This window comes from Oncorhynchus gorbuscha, unplaced genomic scaffold (genome assembly GCF_021184085.1).
Source record: "Oncorhynchus gorbuscha isolate QuinsamMale2020 ecotype Even-year unplaced genomic scaffold, OgorEven_v1.0 Un_scaffold_55:::fragment_4:::debris, whole genome shotgun sequence".
In the NCBI taxonomy this organism is placed as follows: Eukaryota; Metazoa; Chordata; class Actinopteri; order Salmoniformes; family Salmonidae; genus Oncorhynchus; species Oncorhynchus gorbuscha.
Genome location: NW_025745376.1, coordinates 19,119 through 34,478, shown reverse-complemented (window position 1 = coordinate 34,478; position 15,360 = coordinate 19,119). Strand labels below are relative to the sequence as shown.

General features: G+C 41.4%; 1 protein-coding gene across 1 annotated transcript; it reads right to left on the bottom strand.

Annotated features, from left to right (window-relative positions):
- Positions 1-41: 41 nt before the first annotated feature.
- On the bottom strand, positions 42-4,359 carry LOC124018562 (apolipoprotein D-like). The gene is made up of 5 exons (XM_046333893.1): positions 4,267-4,359; positions 2,607-2,735; positions 2,203-2,324; positions 1,733-1,818; positions 42-689 (listed from the first exon to the last, which is right to left on the bottom strand). The coding sequence occupies exons 2-5, from the start codon at positions 2,712-2,714 to the stop codon at positions 463-465; spliced, it is 543 nt and encodes a 180-aa protein (XP_046189849.1). The 5' UTR covers positions 2,715-2,735; positions 4,267-4,359; the 3' UTR covers positions 42-462.
- Positions 4,360-15,360: the final 11,001 nt, after the last annotated feature.

The window sequence follows — 15,360 nt, the reverse complement described above, 5'->3', positions numbered from 1 at the left end:
AAGGTGGCAGTAGACATCTGTCCAATCAAGCTCACATGATATTGATTTCCTTGTACTTTATTGCCTCTAATGAGAATACTCATGTTTTCAGTTTGCGACAAACATTTTAAATTAGGTCACAACAATTAATTTCCAGTCATATGATTTAAAATAACGTAATTGTAACTGGAATATATATATAACTTTTTGTTTTGACAGAAAAGCATAAAAGACAAACTATTACTCAAACTATTACTGTACATTGTTTTCCTCTAACGATTCCTCTGAATAATTACTGAAATGTCACTGAAGTTTGCCAGAGCGAACATATTATTACACAGATGAGGGAAAATATATAACTTGTTTCCATCAACATTATACTGTTGCAAACCAAATGTCACTGTGGGAAAATTCTATTATGTTCTACTCTACATTACTCTACTCTATCCTATTGAATTGATTGTATTGAATCTTTCAGAGGGTCTAATCACAGCCCTGCTGCCTGCTGGCAACCATCCGACTAACATCAATGTTGCTGCTCGTGAAGATCTCCCTGGCTTTGTTGACGGTGGCGGCAGGGAGAGTGCGTGTGCGCCCCAGGATCCAGGCAAAGTCCATGTGGAACAGACGCAGGACATCGGTGCAGGAATAGATCAGCGCTGAGTTCTCATAGTCAGTGGAGAGGATCCAGTAAGGAGAGTAGGGCAGGACTATTAGAGACACAGATGAGAAACCAGCAGATGAAGGCAAGACACACAGGATCGCATTAGGTTTATTGCACAGATTATAATGTGATTGCAGTCGTGATGACTTCTTCAAACTGCAAGAAATGTAATTATCCCTCTCAAATGGTGTCAAGATCAACATAGTGGGATGAGATGGCCTTCGGTTCTTATTTTATATTCTGTTTATATGGGCTAACAGGTCCAACTCATGACATCTCCTGACTTTCAAAAAACAACCCCTACCATTTGAACTGTGGTGAGTGATCTCTACTGCTCAGTTTGTCCTTAAAGGTTAGTATCTTTCTCATTTTTTGTTGACCATTGAATGTCATTTGTTAGTTGGGAAGTCTACACACATGTTTAGTAGGTCACACTGTAGCAAAAACGTTTAGCAACGGAAAACAAACAAGCAAAATCTCATTGGACAATTTCAGGTAGTAGCTACCTCCCTGTTTTATTCAATGGTTTATATATATACACTAGATGGTAGACAGGGGCCGCTGTTTTGATGCCACCTTGCCCTCCATCTTGGAACTACCCCACCGCTATAAAAAAGACTTTAGAAGCTATAGAAAGTAATTTATTAATGTCTACATTCGTTTTTGCCACGTTTATTATATTACACCTTAATGCATATTTGTTTATAATATTATGTGAGCATGAAAATAAAAATATAAAATAAATAAAACATGTTCCTTAAAGTATATATTTTTTGCAAGTGCTAATGTTACTTTCCCCACTGCAACCATTGAAATACTGTAGAATTCCTATGAACGACTGTTCCTTCTGTGGAGTGCCAATATGATGGCTGGTGGCTTCAGAGCCTCTCATTGGCCAATACAAAGCATCAGCAATCCAGGGTTTATTCTTGAGAATTGGAGCTGGGCAGTGGCACTCCTGCCCTAGATGAGGTGTAGGACAAGTTCAGGCAGTACCTCCCTATTTAATGCAGTTTCTCCCTACTGAACACAACCCTGGCTGCCCTGCTCTACTGTAGTTATGGTGTAACAGCTGATCATAACACTCACCGTAAGAGTAGCTGATGCCTAACTTGGCTGGGTTCTTCAAGTCCTCTGTGACTCCTGTCCCCTCGATAGTCCTTAGTTCTCCCTTTCTGTCAAAGGTCACCAAAAGGTCAAAAGCACGAGATTAATTTCAAAGGATATCAACAGAAAGAACTGTACAGCAACTGAAATTATCTGCATGTCAACTGAAATGAGCTGATTTTCAACAGAAATTAAATGTGTCACAACTGAAATAAACTGCATGGCTCACTACTTTGAATTTGCGAACAACATTGTTCAGGATAAAAGTGTATGTAATCAAAAGGTGTATTTAGGGTTGAAAAATTCCTGTAACTTTCCCAATATTGCCTGGTTTTCCCAGAATTATTAGGAAAGAAGCAGAAAATCCGGAATCTTCCAACCAGGATTTTTGGAAAACTGAAGAATTTAAATTACCGGAATTTTTCAATCCTAGGTGTACGTAATCTACTCACAATATTTCAGAGCTGACCACTCTAATGGTCTGATCAGCCTTCATGGAGAAGTTGGTCTCAATGCACTTCCCTTTCTCGAACTGGGCTGGCAGTTTGGCGATTTCAAACCATCTACCCATAAACTAAAAATAAATAAACACAAATTCTCAAAATCTCCAACTTAACATGTTGTTGTGCTTGTTGATTCCTTCTATGATAAAATGCCATACAAGTTATTTAAATAAATGATTATTATCATGAACATATCACAGTGAATGTCATACTAAATCTACCTGTCTTACAAGATGAACACTAAACACTACATTAGTCATGGTCTCTTCATTTTCTGATTGACTGGCCATTCATGATTGGCAGGTACACTAGGTAAATTATCTGTGCCGTTTGGTCAGGCATGGGTTTAGTACCTTTTTCATGCTGAAGGCGGGCTGGACGGCTGGTTCCGGACAAGGCCCCCAGTGGGGAACCTGGGCACTGACGAGGGGCAGGAGGAGGAGGGCAAACAATGGCGTCATGGTCACAGAGGCAGCCGTCACCTGAAAATAATTACTATCAATCAACAGAGAGGAAGAGGCTAAGCGAGAGGTTTACTGCGCCCAAAATCTGTCCGCGAAAATAAGCCAACAAAGTGAGGAATTTTTGTATGGAGGTTAATGAGAGTGTAGAATTTGGTCAACAAAAAAATGTAATCCTAATTTGCCATGAGGCGTATTTGATCTAAAATATGTTTCTTAATGGTTAGTTTGAGTTTACAAATAATATATAATAATAATATATAATAATACAAATGCACTGATATAAGTGGACGCACTTGGATTTTTGGCAACTTTTTTAGTTGTGCCTTTTAACCATAGAGATATATAGTTTTAGCATGGACATTTGAGTTGAGGACTTCCACCATTTTAAAATAGTAAATTGGGTGGAGATTCCTATGAGTTTGGCGCAATCAGCCAATGAAGAAGAAGGACATTAACTACATTTTAAAATGGTGCTTCCCATGCGGTCACAGATCTATAATGGCAAAGATGAATCCTTTATCAACAGTAGCTCTAGGGCCTGTTGTTCACATGTGTATCTGCCCTCTCATTGGCTAGAATAGTCCCACCTGATCTCGCCTCCACCATGTCATCTTTGATGACATGTATTTCCATTGTTAGAGCGGTCACTTGACTATCTTGTCAATATAAGAGAACATTTTTGGGAACAAGAAGTCAGTCCAGGAATAGGCATAATTGGTGAAACTCGCCTTAGATGTTGTTGTCCATTTTACTAATAGAAAGATGGTTGATTTTTATTTTATTTAACTAGGCAAGTCAGTTAAGAACCAATTCTTATTTTCAATGACAGCATAGGATCAGTGGGTTAACTGCCTGTTCAGGGGCAGAATGACAGATTTGTATGTTGTCAGTTTGGGAGTTTGAACTTGCAACCTTCTGGTTAATAGTGCAATGCTCTAACCACTAGGCTACCCTGCCGGCTACCCTGTTAAAGAGAGCAAACCACAGGAAATTCCATCTCGACAGTGTTTTTTTAATTGTCGATTAAAATAGTAAATGGAGAAAAGGAGGACAGATGACTCATCGGCCATCATTTCCTCAAATGCAAAATATTAACATATAATATCTCTCTCTGTCATAAATGCAAAACATACAGTATCTCTGATATCTGTCTTAAAATGGCTGGCAAATGTCACTCTCACTTTCTCCTAATTAGTCACATTTTCAAGACAGAAAAAAAAAGATTCTTCACAAAGAAAAGAGAAAATCAATATAAATATTTTTCAGCATCAACCATGTAACACACATCCATCATTGGGTTAATTGAAGTTTGTAAATAGATATATAGAGATCAGATTTGTTTCCTTTCCCAGTCTCTGCTGTTGGTCTCTTCGTCTCAGATGACGAAGATATTCAGCAAACTCTACCTTATTTCTCTTGCTATCGTACCAACCAAAGTTCATTTGAACTCCTCAAACAAGTGTTCTAATTTGAACATTGAGAGCGTACATTCATTCGAAACATTTATCTTTATATGAAATCCCATACAACAGCAAAAAGCACATCTTACCTCTGTCTCTCTGGTCAGGATATCTGGTCAATTCAGGATGTGTATTTATAAGAGAAGCTTCAGTCTCCTGGGTCACGCCACACTGGAGTCTCTCTCATGAATGAACGTCTTTGTTGCACCCCAGGGCTTATTTCTGACATAAAGTAAACAATTAGCAAACTGGAGTCATGGGGACATACCAGGATAAATGTTATAAAACAATCTGGTGGGATGGAATAGGATGGACTGGGATGAAATAGGATGGAATAGATAGACTGGGATGGAATAGGATGGACTGGGATGGAATAGGATGGACTGGGATGAAATAGGATGGAATAGATAGACTGGGATGGAATAGGATGGAATAGGATGGAATAGATAGACTGGGATGGAATAGGATGGACTGGGATGGAATAGAATGAAATAGGATGGAATAGGATGGAATAGGATGGACTGGGATGGAATAGGATGAAATAGGATGGAATAGGATGGACTGGGATGGAATAGGATGGAATAGATAGACTGGGATGGAATAGGATGGACTGGGATGGAATAGGATGGACTGGGATGGAATATGATGGAATAGATAGACTGGGATGGAATAGGATGGACTGGGATGGAATAGGATGGACTGGGATGGAATATGATGGAATAGATAGACTGGAATGGAATAGGATGGAATAGATAGACGGGGATGGAATAGGATGGAATAGATAGACTGGGATGGAATATGATGGACTGGGATGGAATAGGAGGGACTGGGATGAAATAGGATGGACTGGGATGGAATAGGAGGGACTGGGATGAAATAGGATGGAATAGGATGGACTGGGATGAAATAGGATGGACTGGGATGGAATAGGATGGAATAGGAGGGACTGGGATGAAATAGGATGGACTGGGATGGAATAGGATGGACTGGGATGGAATAGGATGGAATAGGATGGAATAGGAGGGACTGGGATGAAATAGGATGGAATAGGATGGACTGGGATGAAATAGGATGGAATAGATAGACTGGGATGAAATAGGATGGACTGGGATGGAATAGGATGGACTGGGATGGAATAGGATGGAATAGGATGGAATAGATAGACTGGGATGGAATAGGATGGAATAGGATGGAATAGATAGACTGGGATGGAATAGGATGGAATAGATAGACTGGGATGGAATAGGATGGAATAGGATGGAATAGATAGACTGGGATGAAATAGGATGGAATAGATAGACTGGGATGGAATAGGATGGAATAGGATGGAATAGATAGACTGGGATGAAATAGGATGGAATAGGATGGAATAGATAGACTGGGATGGAATAGGATGGAATAGATAGACTGGGATGGAATAGGATGGAATAGATAGACTGGGATGGAATAGGATGGACTGGGATGGAATAGAATGAAATAGGATGGAATAGGATGGAATAGGATGGACTGGGATGGAATAGGATGAAATAGGATGAAATAGGATGGAATAGGATGGACTGGGATGGAATAGGATGGAATAGATAGACTGGGATGGAATAGGATGGACTGGGATGGAATAGGATGGACTGGGATGGAATATGATGGAATAGATAGACTGGGATGGAATAGGATGGACTGGGATGGAATAGGATGGACTGGGATGGAATATGATGGAATAGATAGACTGGAATGGAATAGGATGGAATAGATAGACTGGGATGGAATAGGATGGAATAGATAGACTGGGATGGAATATGATGGACTGGGATGAAATAGGATGGAATAGGAGGGACTGGGATGAAATAGGATGGACTGGGATGGAATAGGAGGGACTGGGATGAAATAGGATGGAATAGGATGGACTGGGATGAAATAGGATGGACTGGGATGGAATAGGATGGAATAGGAGGGACTGGGATGAAATAGGATGGACTGGGATGGAATAGGATGGACTGGGATGGAATAGGATGGAATAGGATGGAATAGGAGGGACTGGGATGAAATAGGATGGAATAGGATGGAATAGGATGGACTGGGATGGAATAGGATGGAATAGGATGGAATAGGAGGGACTGGGATGAAATAGGATGGAATAGGATGGAATAGATAGACTGGGATGGAATAGGATGGAATAGATAGACTGGGATGGAATAGGATGGAATAGGATGGAATAGATAGACTGGGATGGAATAGGATGGACTGGGATGGAATAGAATGAAATAGGATGGAATAGGATGGAATAGGATGGACTGGGATGGAATAGGATGAAATAGGATGAAATAGGATGGAATAGGATGGACTGGGATGGAATAGGATGGAATAGATAGACTGGGATGGAATAGGATGGACTGGGATGGAATAGGATGGACTGGGATGGAATATGATGGAATAGATAGACTGGGATGGAATAGGATGGACTGGGATGGAATAGGATGGACTGGGATGGAATATGATGGAATAGATAGACTGGAATGGAATAGGATGGAATAGATAGACTGGGATGGAATAGGATGGAATAGATAGACTGGGATGGAATATGATGGACTGGGATGAAATAGGATGGAATATGAGGGACTGGGATGAAATAGGATGGACTGGGATGGAATAGGAGGGACTGGGATGAAATAGGATGGAATAGGATGGACTGGGATGAAATAGGATGGACTGGGATGGAATAGGAGGGACTGGGATGAAATAGGATGGACTGGGATGGAATAGGATGGACTGGATGGAATAGGATGGAATAGGATGGAATAGGAGGGACTGGGATGAAATAGGATGGAATAGGATGGAATAGGATGGACTGGGATGAAATAGGATGGAATAGATAGACTGGGATGAAATAGGATGGACTGGGATGGAATAGGATGGACTGGGATGGAATAGGATGGAATAGGATGGAATAGATAGACTGGGATGGAATAGGATGGAATAGGATGGAATAGATAGACTGGGATGGAATAGGATGGAATAGATAGACTGGGATGGAATAGGATGGAATAGGATGGAATAGATAGACTGGGATGAAATAGGATGGAATAGGATGGAATAGATAGACTGGGATGGAATAGGATGGAATAGGATGGAATAGATAGACTGGGATGAAATAGGATGGAATAGGATGGAATAGATAGACTGGGATGGAATAGGATGGGATAGATAGACTGGGATGGAATAGGATGGAATAGGATGGAATAGATAGACTGGGATGGAATAGGATGGACTGGGATGGAATAGAATGAAATAGGATGGAATAGGATGGAATAGGATGGACTGGGATGGAATAGGATGAAATAGGATGAAATAGGATGGAATAGGATGGACTGGGATGGAATAGGATGGAATAGATAGACTGGGATGGAATAGGATGGACTGGGATGGAATAGGATGGACTGGGATGGAATATGATGGAATAGATAGACTGGGATGGAATAGGATGGACTGGGATGGAATAGGATGGACTGGGATGGAATATGATGGAATAGATAGACTGGAATGGAATAGGATGGAATAGATAGACTGGGATGGAATAGGATGGAATAGATAGACTGGGATGGAATATGATGGACTGGGATGAAATAGGATGGAATAGGAGGGACTGGGATGAAATAGGATGGACTGGGATGGAATAGGAGGGACTGGGATGAAATAGGATGGAATAGGATGGACTGGGATGAAATAGGATGGACTGGGATGGAATAGGATGGAATAGGAGGGACTGGGATGAAATAGGATGGACTGGGATGGAATAGGATGGACTGGGATGGAATAGGATGGAATAGGATGGAATAGGAGGGACTGGGATGAAATAGGATGGAATAGGATGGAATAGGATGGACTGGGATGAAATAGGATGGAATAGATAGACTGGGATGAAATAGGATGGACTGGGATGGAATAGGATGGACTGGGATGGAATAGGATGGACTGGGATGAAATAGGATGGACTGGGATGAAATAGGATGGAATAGATAGACTGGGATGAAATAGGATGGACTGGGATGGAATAGGATGGACTGGGATGGAATAGGATGGACTGGGATGAAATAGGATGGAATAGATAGACTGGGATGAAATAGGATGGACTGGGATGGAATAGGATGGACTGGGATGGAATAGGATGGACTGGGATGAAATAGGATGGAATAGATAGACTGGGATGAAATAGGATGGAATATGATGGAATAGATAGACTGGGATGAAATAGGATGGAATATGATGGAATAGATAGACTGGGATGGAATAGGATGGAATATGATGGAATAGATGGACTGGGATGAAATAGGATGGAATATGATGGAATAGATAGACTGGGATGGAATAGAATGGAATATGATGGAATAGATAGACTGGGATGGAATAGAATGGAATAGATAGACTGGGATGGAATAGATGGAATATGATGGAATAGATGGACTGGGATGGAATAGGATGGAATATGATGGAATAGATAGACTGGGATGAAATAGGATGGAATATGATGGAATAGATAGACTGGGATGAAATAGGATGCAATATGATGGAATAGGATGGACTGGGATGGAATATGATGGAATAGATAGACTGGGATGGAATAGATGGAATATGATGGAATAGATGGACTGGGATGGAATATGATGGAATAGATAGACTGGGATGGAATAGATGGAATATGATGGAATAGATAGACTGGGATGGAATAGATGGAATATGATGGAATAGATGGACTGGGATGGAATATGATGGACTGGGATGAAATAGGATGGAATATGATGGAATAGATAGACTGGGATGGAATAGGATGGAATATGATGGAATAGATGGACTGGGATGAAATAGGATGGAATATGATGGAATAGATAGACTGGGATGGAATAGAATGGAATATGATGGAATAGATAGACTGGGATGGAATAGAATGGAATAGATAGACTGGGATGGAATAGATGGAATATGATGGAATAGATAGACTGGGATGGAATAGATGGAATATGATGGACTGGGATGAAATATGATGGAATAGATGGACTGGGATGGAATATGATGGAATAGATAGACTGGGATGGAATAGATGGACTGGGATGGAATATGATGGAATAGATAGACTGGGATGGAATATATGGAATATGATGGAATAGATGGACTGGGATGGAATAGATAGACTGGGATGGAATAGATGGAATATGATGGACTAGATAGACTGGGATGGAATAGATGGACTGGGATGGAATAGATGGAATATGATGGAATAGATGGACTGGGATGGAATATGATGGAATAGATGGACTGGGATGGAATATGATGGAATAGATAGACTGGGATGGAATAGATGGAATATGATGGAATAGATAGACTGGGATGGAATAGGATGGACTGGGATGGAATAGGATGGACTGGGATGGAATATGATGGAATAGATAGACTGGGATGGAATAGGATGGACTGGGATGGAATAGGATGGACTGGGATGGAATATGATGGAATAGATAGACTGGGATGGAATAGGATGGAATAGATAGACTGGGATGGAATAGATAGACTGGGATGGAATAGGATGGACTGGGATGAAATAGGATGGAATAGGAGGGACTGGGATGAAATAGGATGGACTGGGATGGAATAGGAGGGACTGGGATGAAATAGGATGGAATAGGATGGAATAGGATGGACTGGGATGAAATAGGATGGACTGGGATGGAATAGGAGGGACTGGGATGAAATAGGATGGACTGGGATGGAATAGGATGGACTGGGATGGAATAGGATGGAATAGGATGGAATAGGAGGGACTGGGATGAAATAGGATGGAATAGGATGGACTGGGATGAAATAGGATGGACTGGGATGGAATAGGATGGAATAGGAGGGACTGGGATGAAATAGGATGGACTGGGATGGAATAGGATGGAATAGGAGGGACTGGGATGAAATAGGATGGACTGGGATGGAATAGGATGGAATAGGAGGGACTGGGATGAAATGGGATGGACTGGGATGGAATAGGATGGACTGGGATGGAATAGGATGGACTGGGATGAAATAGGATGGACTGGGATGAAATAGGATGGAATAGATAGACTGGGATGAAATAGGATGGACTGGGATGGAATAGGATGGACTGGGATGGAATAGGATGGACTGGGATGAAATAGGATGGAATAGATAGACTGGGATGAAATAGGATGGACTGGGATGGAATAGGATGGACTGGGATGGACTGGGATGAAATAGATAGACTGGGATGAAATAGGATGGACTGGGATGGAATAGGATGGACTGGGATGAAATAGGATGGAATAGATAGACTGGGATGAAATAGGATGGACTGGGATGGAATAGGATGGACTGGGATGGAATAGGATGGACTGGGATGAAATAGGATGGAATAGATAGACTGGGATGAAATAGGATGGAATATGATGGAATAGATAGACTGGGATGAAATAGGATGGACTGGGATGAAATAGGATGGAATATGATGGAATAGATAGACTGGGATGGAATAGGATGGAATATGATGGAATAGATGGACTGGGATGAAATAGGATGGAATATGATGGAATAGATAGACTGGGATGGAATAGAATGGAATATGATGGAATAGATAGACTGGGATGAAATAGGATGGACTGGGATGAAATAGGATGGAATATGATGGAATAGATAGACTGGGATGGAATAGGATGGAATATGATGGAATAGATGGACTGGGATGAAATAGGATGGAATATGATGGAATAGATAGACTGGGATGGAATAGAATGGAATATGATGGAATAGATAGACTGGGATGAAATAGGATGGAATATGATGGAATAGATAGACTGGGATGGAATAGAATGGAATATGATGGAATAGATAGAATGGGATGGAATAGATGGAATATGATGGAATAGATAGACTGGGATGGAATAGATGGACTGGGATGGAATAGATGGAATATGATGGAATAGATGGACTGGGATGGAATATGATGGAATAGATGGACTGGGATGGAATATGATGGAATAGATAGACTGGGATGGAATAGATGGAATATGATGGAATAGGATGGACTGGGATGAAATAGGATGGAATATGATGGAATAGATAGACTGGGATGGAATAGATGCAATATGATGGAATAGATAGACTGGGATGGAATAGATGGAATATGATGGACTGGGATGAAATATGATGGAATAGATGGACTGGGATGGAATATGATGGAATAGATAGACTGGGATCGAATAGATGGAATATGATGGAATAGATGGACTGGGATGGAATAGATGGAATATGATGGAATAGATGGACTGGGATGGAATATGATGGAATAGATAGACTGGGATCGAATAGATGGAATATGATGGAATAGATGGACTGGGATGGAATAGATGGAATATGATGGAATAGATGGACTGGGATGGAATATGATGGAATAGATAGACTGGGATGGAATAGATGGAATATGATGGAATAGATAGACTGGGATGGAATAGATGGACTGGGATGGAATAGATGGAATATGATGGAATAGTTGGACTGGGATGGAATATGATGGACTGGGATGGAATATGATGGAATAGATAGACTGGGATGGAATAGATGGAATATGATGGAATAGATGGACTGGGATGGAATAGATGGAATATGATGGAATAGATGGACTGGGATGGAATAGATGGAATATGATGGAATAGATGGACTGGGATGGAATAGATGGAATATGATGGAATAGATAGACTGGGATGGAATAGATGGAATATGATGGAATAGATGGACTGGGATGGAATAGATGGAATATGATGGAATAGATGGACTGGGATGGAATAGATGGAATATGATGGAATAGATGGACTGGGATGGAATAGAATGGAATGGAATAGATAGACTGGACCTTTATTTCTTACTTCTAACTTGTGTTGTCTGTTGTTGTTGTTGTTGTTGTATGGTCCACTGGGAAATGTTTGAGTGGCACTCTAGCTGTACAGACATTAGTAGGTGTTTACTAAGCAATTTGTTTTAACAAGCTCAGTCCACACAGTCGTATCTGTAATTTAAACAAGACTTTGGAGGATGTCAAACTTTAATATAAGATGTAAGCTATGATTTTCAGGTGTGAATCCGAAAGAGTAACAAACACACAATTCTTTGTATGCATGTAATAAAATGACTTAAAGCATCATTCCACCCCCCTAAAACCACAAACAGCAAGCAATGCAGTTGAAGAAGCACTTTGTTTTAAGCTCTTCATTGAGCTTGCCTGGCTCAATTGAACCAATGGAATTGTCCTAAAAGTACAAACCTTGCACATCTGGCTGTCCAGGCAGGCTCAATCAATAGCTCCAAAATATTTTAAATAAAAACTGTTATTTTGGACCCTTGTCTGTACTGACAACTGACAAGTGAGGGAGTTTCATCTGACAACTGAGGGAGTTTCTAACATGGATGCCATACTTTGAGTTTCTTTGTTACAGTGACAGTGCAGAGTTTGGGGGGGGGTCTGGTCTGGGACGGAACACTCTCTGCTCAGGATCAAAGTTCACATGGAACAGACTGCCGAGTACACCAGGGTGTAGCTGTCATAGTCAGTGGACAGCACTCAGTAGGGACCAGGGTGTAGCTGTCATAGTCAGTGGACAGCACCCAGTCGGGACCAGTGTGTAGTTGTCATAGTCAGTGGACAGCACCCAGTAGGGACCAGGGTGTAGCTGTCATAGTCAGTAGACAGCACCCAGCAGCGACCAGGGTCTAGCTGTCATAGTCAGTGGACAGCACCCAGTAGGGACCAGGGAGTAGCTGTCATAGTCAGTGGACAGCACCCAGTCGGGACCAGGGTGTAGTTGTCATAGTCAGTGGACAGCACCCAGCAGCGACCAGGGTGTAGCTGTCATAGTCAGTGGACAGCACCCAGTGGGGACCAGGGTGTAGCTGTCATAGTCAGTGGACAGCACCCAGTAGGGACCAGGGTGTAGCTGTCATAGTCAGTGGACAGCACCCAGCAGGGACCAGGGAGTAGCTGTCATAGTCAGTGGACAGCACCCAGTCGGGACCAGGGTGTAGCTGTCATAGTCAGTGGACAGCACCCAGTAGGGACCAGGGAGTAGCTGTCATAGTCAGTGGACAGCACCCAGTAGGGACCAGGGTGTAGCTGTCATAGTCAGTGGACAGCACCCAGCAGCGACCAGGGTGTAGTTGTCATAGTCAGTGGACAGCACCCAGTAGGTGTTACTACTACTACAACAGTCACTACTATTGCCGTCATAGTCTACTACTACTACTACTACCACCACTACAACAGTGTCATGACGTTGGCAACAGTTACTACTTTCACTACTCCTGCTACTTCCAATACTACTACTACTTCCACTAATACTACTACTACTTCCACTACTACTACAACAGCTACTATTTTCAATATTACCACTACTACAACAGTTACTACTTCTACTACTACTGCTACTACTACAACAGTTACTACTTCCACTACTACTACTACTTCCAATACTACTACTTCTACTACTAATAATAATAGTACTACTACTACAACTTCCAATACTATTACTACAACAGCTACTACTTCCAAAACAACTACTACTACTCCTACTTCCAAAACTACTACTACTACTACAACAGCTACTACTTTCAATACTACTAATACTACTACACCAGTTACTACTTCCACTACTACTGCTACTACTACTACAACAGCTACTGCAACAACAGTTACTACTACTACTACCAATACTACTACTCCTACTACTACAACAGCTACTACTTTCAATACTACTAATACTAATACTACTACTACAACAGTTACTACTTCCACTACTACTACAGTTACTACTTCCACTGCTACTACTACTACTACTACTACTTCCACTACTACTACAACAACAGTTACTACTACTACTACCAATACTACTACTCCTACTTCCAAAACTACTACAACAGCTACTACTTTCAATAATACTAATACTAATACTACTACTACAACAGTTACTACTTCCACTACTACTACAGTTACTACTTCCACTGCTACTACTACTAATTCCACTACTACAACAGTTACTACTACTACTACTTCCATGCTACTACTACCACCAATACTACTACTATTACTACTACTTCCAAAACTACTACTACGTCTACTACTAGTACTAATACTACTACTACTTCCAATACTATTACTACTACTTCTACACAGGAAGTTCCTGTTATGCACGTGAGTGAGGACCCAAAAGCGGTTTAACAAATACAGAGTCCTTTAATGTCAAAACACAGGGAAGACATAGATCCTCTTCAGATGTATATAATGGCAAAATAGACAACCCGCAGAGAGGGCGACAAATGAATCATAAAGTCCTTCTGATATTTACAGAAGAGTCCCCTTCTTAGCAGCAGAGGAGAATAGCTGGGTTAGAGTCCCCTTCTTAGCAGCAGAGGAGAATAGCTGGGTAGAGTCCCCTTCTTAGCAGCAGAGGAGAATAGCTGGGTTAGCGGCGACAGACTGCTGGTCTCTCTGGGTAGGCGTGGGTCGTAGAGGACAGAGGTACCTGATCACACGTAGCATCAGATGAACAGGCAGATTCCGACAGGACGGGACAAGGGTGAAGCAAACGAGACGATAGTTTGGTTCTGGCATGAGAAACTCAAACGAGAATCTGACAAAGACAGAAGCAGGAACAGAGAGAGAAATAGAGACCTAATCAGAGGGAAAAAGGGAACAGGTGGGAAAAGGGTGAACGAGGTAGTTAGAGAAGATGAGGAACAGCTGGGGGAAGGAGAGGAAGAGAAGGTAACCTAATACGACCAGCAGAGGGAGACGGAGTGAAGAGAAAGAACAGGAACAAGACATAATATGACAATACATGACAGTTCCATTCCTGGTATTGATAATCCCATCAGACCAGCCAACCGCAGAGGGCATGGTCCCTGGTCACAACACATCACCTTTTCAATTTCAATTGTTTTATTTATTTATTCATTCACTTTTTTAACACATCCAACAACATTATACACATAAATAATGAATAAACACAAAGGCGGCAATATTGTTCATTTACACACAGAACCACACACACTTCTCCATCAGGCGTTAGGTTGCAGGTATCCTGTCCATGTAATGAAGTTCGTCTGTTGTTTGTAGAGAGTCAGACCGAAATGCAGCGTGTAGGTTACTC